Source organism: Talpa occidentalis, unplaced genomic scaffold (genome assembly GCF_014898055.3).
Source record: "Talpa occidentalis isolate TD23 unplaced genomic scaffold, MPIMG_talOcc4v2.1 talOcc4.15, whole genome shotgun sequence".
Classification (NCBI taxonomy): Eukaryota; Metazoa; Chordata; class Mammalia; order Eulipotyphla; family Talpidae; genus Talpa; species Talpa occidentalis.
In genome coordinates, this window is record NW_023601543.1 from 21,362,464 (window position 1) to 21,368,496 (window position 6,033).

At 53.6% G+C, this 6,033-nt stretch overlaps 1 protein-coding gene across 3 annotated transcripts; it reads right to left on the bottom strand.

Moving 5' to 3' along the window:
* Positions 1-2,258: 2,258 nt before the first annotated feature.
* ZCCHC12 (zinc finger CCHC-type containing 12) lies at positions 2,259-5,415 on the bottom strand. 3 transcript variants are annotated; one of them, XM_054695926.1, is made up of 4 exons: positions 5,233-5,415; positions 4,850-4,901; positions 4,505-4,644; positions 2,259-4,088 (listed from the first exon to the last, which is right to left on the bottom strand). In XM_054695926.1, the coding sequence occupies exon 4, from the start codon at positions 3,975-3,977 to the stop codon at positions 2,769-2,771; it is 1,209 nt and encodes a 402-aa protein (XP_054551901.1). In that variant the 5' UTR covers positions 3,978-4,088; positions 4,505-4,644; positions 4,850-4,901; positions 5,233-5,415; the 3' UTR covers positions 2,259-2,768. The 3 variants fall into 3 exon arrangements, with proteins under 3 accessions (XP_054551901.1, XP_054551902.1, XP_037368813.1); XM_054695927.1 differs by having other exon boundaries at positions 5,075-5,415; XM_037512916.1 differs by lacking the exons at positions 4,850-4,901; positions 5,233-5,415 and adding an exon at positions 4,817-4,829.
* Positions 5,416-6,033: the final 618 nt, after the last annotated feature.

Below are 6,033 nucleotides of genomic sequence, written 5' to 3' on the forward strand. Positions count from 1 at the left end.
AATTCAGCCTTTCTGGATCCACTCCTGTGCCTGTCAGAGGTCAGACTTGATGCAGCTCCTGGAGCTAGACTGTCACAAGCACTGCATGGCGTGAACAGCATTCATCCCTTCCTCCACCCCAGCCCCCCCACTCCCCCCAGCCCCCCCACCCTCTGTAGGGGAGCAGAGCTTTCTAGTGGAGGAACAAGCTGCCATTTCTTGAGGCACCTGCCCTGTGCTAATCACTCATACACAGCAATACCTGGGAAATGCAGGTCTTCTCGTCAATTTACATAGGCAGCTTCCTCATACGTTTCGTGCAGATAATAGCACCTCCATCATCTGCGGCCATGGACTCCTGAGAGCTGAGGCATGTAAGAAGCATAGGCCTCTCACTTGGAGTCTGACCTGTGTCTCCAGCACTAACTAGCTGTGTGATCTTAGGCAAGTTTCTTAACTTTCCAGCCAGCTTCTTCATCTGAAAGGTGAAGAAATACCTCTCTCATGAGGTTGAGATGAGGGTCAGAGTGTTATAGGACAGCCCTTTTCCCCCTAACAAGAGGAGCTAATGTATTTGATTAAAAAGGTTTTGATTAAATAAATGAAAATAAAGGACATGGGTCAGAGTGCTTGGCACAAGGTGAGCCCATAACAAATCACAGTTACAATGATTTTTGGTTTTATTCTTATTACTGTTATGGAAGAATCAGTAAAGGATTCTGAGAAATGGGCACCAAAAGAGTCCAGGAGGGGGGAATCTGAGAGAGGGGTGTCATGGAAACCAAGGGAAAAGAATGCCAGGAAGGAGGGGGATATCATGCAAAAGGGCACTCAGAGGCCAGTCTCTTCTGACAAGACAGAAGAGTGGTTTTCATCTCTTAGCGACCAATGAGAATGAAAGCAGAAGGGAAGAAAATAATCCGAGTTTTAAATGAAGCCTTTTTTTTAGGCCAACCCCATTAGTCTGGTCTGCATGCCCAGGTCTCTGTTCTGTGTCCTCTAATTAGGGAGAATACATATTTCTTGAGAAAGGAAAAGCCAATGTCAATGTGAAATATAAAGGAAATGTCAGGCTACAATAAAAATGTAGGCGGTCTCAAATTTACACAACAGGAGAAGAGGCTGGGGCTTGGGGGGAAAAGGGGATGAGTCATGGAACAGGGTTGCAAAGCTGTGGGCTAGACTGACTCTCCCAGCCTAACACCGGTGGACAGGAAGGTGTGGAATGGACAGAAGTTGTGTATGGTTTAATCTTTCTGCTCCGCCTGGTGCCAGAAAGAAATGATGGCAGCATAAAGTGTGCCTTTCGGCAAATACTCAATAAGTGGTAATAGGGGAACATTGAGGCCGCCTGACGAGCAGGAAGCAGAACGCTACTCTAATCATCATCTCCGCCTCCCAGGCTTTTCCTGCTCACAGAAACAGGGACTTGCACACCGACAGGAAGGACCACTGGAGTTTGAGCTCACACAGGTCTTTTCTTCCCCTCCAATATGAGATCAGGTGATGGGACAGGACAGATTCTTGGAAGGTCCCTTTCCCCGCTCCTTCCCCCGTGAACGCCCTGCGTGACTGGCATGGAGTATTGGGCTTTCTGACCGCCATGTTCCTTCATGTGCCTTGGCAAGCAGATCGCTCTTCCTCCCTTCCCAGCTACTCTGGATTCTAGGCTTGGGGTGGGGCTAGCCTGGAACCCGGGGCTATTTCTGTCCTCTAACTTGTAGCTTCCGGGCTTGGGGTTAGGGGAGGAGAACAGGTCTCTTGGCCCTGGGGCCCCTTGAGTAGCTGCTCTGGCCTTTCCTGAGCTGGGAAGTGGGGAGGGTGTGGTGTCAGCACCGAGGGGTAATGCCTGTGCTAAGAAGGGCAGTGTCAGCAGTGTAAAGAATCCATCCAGAGGAGGAAGTGCTACCCCTCCCAAGGTGACCAGAATGGAGGCCCTGCAGTCCTCATTTGGGGCTGTAGCCACATGTACCACACTCCCCTGCCACCAGACACCTCTGGATACTTGAGAGAAGAAAACAGTGGCGCTTTGTCAACTATTGGGTGCCTGAGTTTGGCTCAGAAGAGCTAAGAAGGATGAGATCAGTTGTGTTAAGGTGCTCTGTCCATTTATCTTTGGGAAATATTTCAGCCCGTTTTGTCTTTCCTTTTTCCCCATCTGCAAAAGGATGGTGCTAAAAACCCCTCCCCTTTATAGCTTTTTTTCCCTATATCTCTGATGTCTTTTTTTTCTTTACTTCTTCTTAAAATAATAGAATAGACACATTGAAATAGATGCTGATATATATTTATTGACATAGAAAGAAGCCCACAACGTATATTGTTTGGTGAAAAAATACAGACTATACAACAGCACTTATATTTGATCACTTCCATCTATACATACATCTATCTGGGTACATAAGTATAGGGAAATATCTAGAAGGACGTTCATCAATGGGTTGACAAAGGTTATATGAGGCTGGAGGTTTGGGGGTCATTAGCACTTTTTGTACTTTACTGTTTGAAGATTGAACGATGCATGATTTCACTTTCACAAAGAGAATAAAGCCATCAAGGAAATTGGGCACACACAGAAAACAGACACTCAGGCAGCAGGGAGAGGGGACAGGATAGGGGTCAGGCCCTCTCCCTCCACTGTGCTGGTATCGAAGACCCTTCCTCCTCCACCCCCCAAAAAAAGCCGCTGTGTGGATTCATTCATGCAATTAGAAGCGCCCCTACCCCAATGTCCCATTGCTGGACTCTGAATATGGGTTAGGGTTCATTTAAAGCTGGGGGCTAACACCTCACTGTGGCTCACAAGGGTCGTGGTGTTCGCCAGGGGCCTCTCTGGACCCCTCCTCCTCTGGATGTGTCAGATCCTGCAGGGTGATGATCAGATTCTCAAACACCTGGGTCTTGTTGCTCTCATTGCCGCAGGTTTCCTTCGAGTGCCCCTCCTCGCCACAATAGGAGCAGCGGATTGTGTATTTTCGCTTCCTGGCTCTACGCATCTCCCCAGGAGCATCGTTCTTATACCCAGAACCCCCACTGGTGGAAGGAGACGGAGCCCGCGAGCTGCTGGGCGAATCAATGACTAGCACGTGATCCTGAGGTCTGGGCCTGCGTCTGGGGGGAGGAGAGGCCGGGAACGAGAGCGGAGGGTCCTGAGGCTCCACCAGGATCACATCCTCATCTGAGTCATCGAGGGTGTCATCTATCTCTATCACGTTGCAGTCAGCACTGTCGATCACTATGGGTGGGGAGCCCTCAAAGGCCCCTGGGCTGGCTGCCCTCTCCGCCATGGACTCTGATCTTTTGGGCCGCTTCCGCTTACCGAAAGTGTCTTCCCAATCCTCTTCCTCCCTTATCATTCTGATTAACTCCAGGAAATTGGGAAGGCGCTCCTGCTCATTTGCATACAGCCTGAGAAGATGCTTCAGCCTGAAGCGCAGGTCCCTATTCAGCTCAGCCCCTAAAAGGAGCTGGTGCAGGCGCGTCTGGTTGGCGTCTTTTTCAGCTATGATCCCTGCCTGAATAGCGTTCTGGAGCTGCACCTCTAAACGGATCACATAAAGGGAGGCTTTCTCCCCTTGAGCTTGCAGGGTATTAAAAAATCTACCATGAGTGGTCACACTGCTTTCAGACTCCCCAAACACCAATTTCATGCCACGCAAGAAATCTGCCACGCTTAGGTTAGGGTTGGCGGCCTGGAGCAAACGCATGACCTCCCGGGCGGGGCCCCTCAGGGTTTTCATCAAGCGCTTGAGCTTTTCCTCCTCCGACATATTCCAATCTGGCAGGATCCCATTGACTTGGATCAGCCAGTTTTCAAAGGTTTCTTCCCCCTGAGCTGGCACCACCCTCCCGGAGAACAGCTTCATGTTTCTCTCTGCCATGTTGGCCATTAAGGGACCAAGACTCCTCCCCAAGGACCTCAGCATGGAATGGGCCCAAGGCGGCAAAGGCGCGTTCTGCCGCCGGCTACTACCCACGCGGGCCATGATGCTAGCCATGGCTGCCGTCTGATGGGGGGATCTGAACAGGACAGGACGCGCAGGCTTGGTGGAAAAGCCTAATCTGCAGGCGTGCTGGGGGACTCGGTCTTCCTCCGGTCTCAGTGGGGCCTGGAAAAAAGGAAAGAGGGGTTAACAAGGAGCAGTTGACGCGGTCTTCTCTCCCTTCCCGAACATCCTCGCCGGACATTTTTATCTGCCCACTGCCCTAAAAATACCCTCCAGGAGACTGGCATGTAGAGCCCCGCGGAGTCAGCCGGCGTCTCCCTGTCAGCAGGGTGCTTTTCACAGCCACACTCCCCCTCCCGCCAGCCCTTCCAGAGGGACGGCAACTGTTGCTTCTAATTCCAAGCGCGTAAGTGTATGGAGCTGAATGAACTTGGACTCTCGAAATAGAGCGCAGGGGTCACGGATTTGTGGGAATGACTAAGATCTCATTAACCTCAGGGTCTCGGGTCCCAGCCACATCCCCCTCTCCGTGTTTCCCCCCCGTCCAACCTCGCCCCCGTTATTTGTCAGATTCTCACACAAGCTCAGGAACCAGAGCGCGCCTTTATTTCACTTCCAGCCTCTGCAACCGGTGGCCTCGGGGAGCGAGCTCGTCTGCGGACTACAGCGGGTGTCCGTCCGCCGGGGGTCGCCGATCGAGGACCTCTGGGCTTCCAGACTGCGCCGCCGCAGAGGGTAGGGCAGGGCAGGGAAGGGTCTGAAGCCGCCTCTTCCCTCATCCGGCTCCCTCCACGCCTCCCTCCCTTGCTCCCCCCGCCCAACCCCGCCGCTGTTGCCAGGCGGAAAATTCCCTCTCCCACCTTCTGAATACAAGCCAGAACGACCCCCACCATTACATTTCCCCCGGGAAACCGCCGGCCTACCAGCTCTGCAATCAGGCGCACAGAACTCCGGCTGGGGCTGGGCTCTGATGGCCTGCCACGGAGAAAGGAATAGGAGTTGGACACGCACACCCACATAATCCTCCCCAGAAAGAGATGATCGAGATGTAAATGGGGTTCGAGGCAGACCGCTGGCGACCCCCCCTCGCCGTCTCTTATCAACCCGCCCCCCAAAAATGCCCTCCTTTCCATCCAGGCACATCCTACCCGTTCGGCTGTGTCCAGTTGAGCCCCGCCTCCTCCCTCAGAGCAGCCGGATGACCCGAGTCCTCGCAGGTCTGTTCCCCAAGCGGGGAGCCGCCCAGGACTGGCGGGGCTCCCCACCTCTTCTCTCGGCTCCGGACAATCGCACCCCCTTTCTTTACCTGTGCTCGACCGATGGGCACCGGACCCGCCCGCGTTGACAGCTGTGGACGCCGCCTTCCGGTCTCCGCGGCCCTGCGGGGGGGCGGGAAGAAAGACGCCTCCTCAGCTGCTGAGCGACCCGGGGCTGCCAGCCGGAGCTGCTCGGCGCGGCCGCCCAGCAAAGGGTAGCCGAGTCGAGGCAGCACGGTTCCCACGGCAGCCGCGGCAGCTTTTATCCTCTGCCCACTGAGACAAAAGAGAGTGACGAGCAAGCCGGCCCGGCCAATCAGCGGGGTGCGGGGGCGGGCTCCCCGCGCAGCCTCCGGCTGGATGCAAATAAACGCCTGGGTAGGGTAAGCGGGGCGGAGGGCGGTGAGCGGCAGGTCCGCGGAGCGTCAAGTGCAGCTAGGTTGCACACGCTGGAAGAGTTTGCGACGGTTGGCTTCTCCCTCTCCCTCGCTTCCACTCCGCTGTGCCTTGAAGCCAGGTGCACTACACACGAGGTGGGATGGAAATCCAATAAACAATAAAAGTTCTTCGTCGTTGCGTAGAGGGAAGGGAGAGGAAACAGCATTTGCGCTTTGTTTGTGCAAATAGGCTTGCACACACATCTATTTTACTGTGAAGGAGGTGGAAGTATGTCCATTTCACAATGGGAGGCGGGGGACTTAGGCACCCAGGTTCTTAATCAATATTCAATGGAGCATAGATGCAAAGTTTGGCTACATCAAAATCATTTGTAGGAGCTTGTTAGAAATGCAGGTTCCTCAGCCAGGCCTGTGGTGCAGATTCTGATTTACTAGGGCAAGGAGTGACTTTGT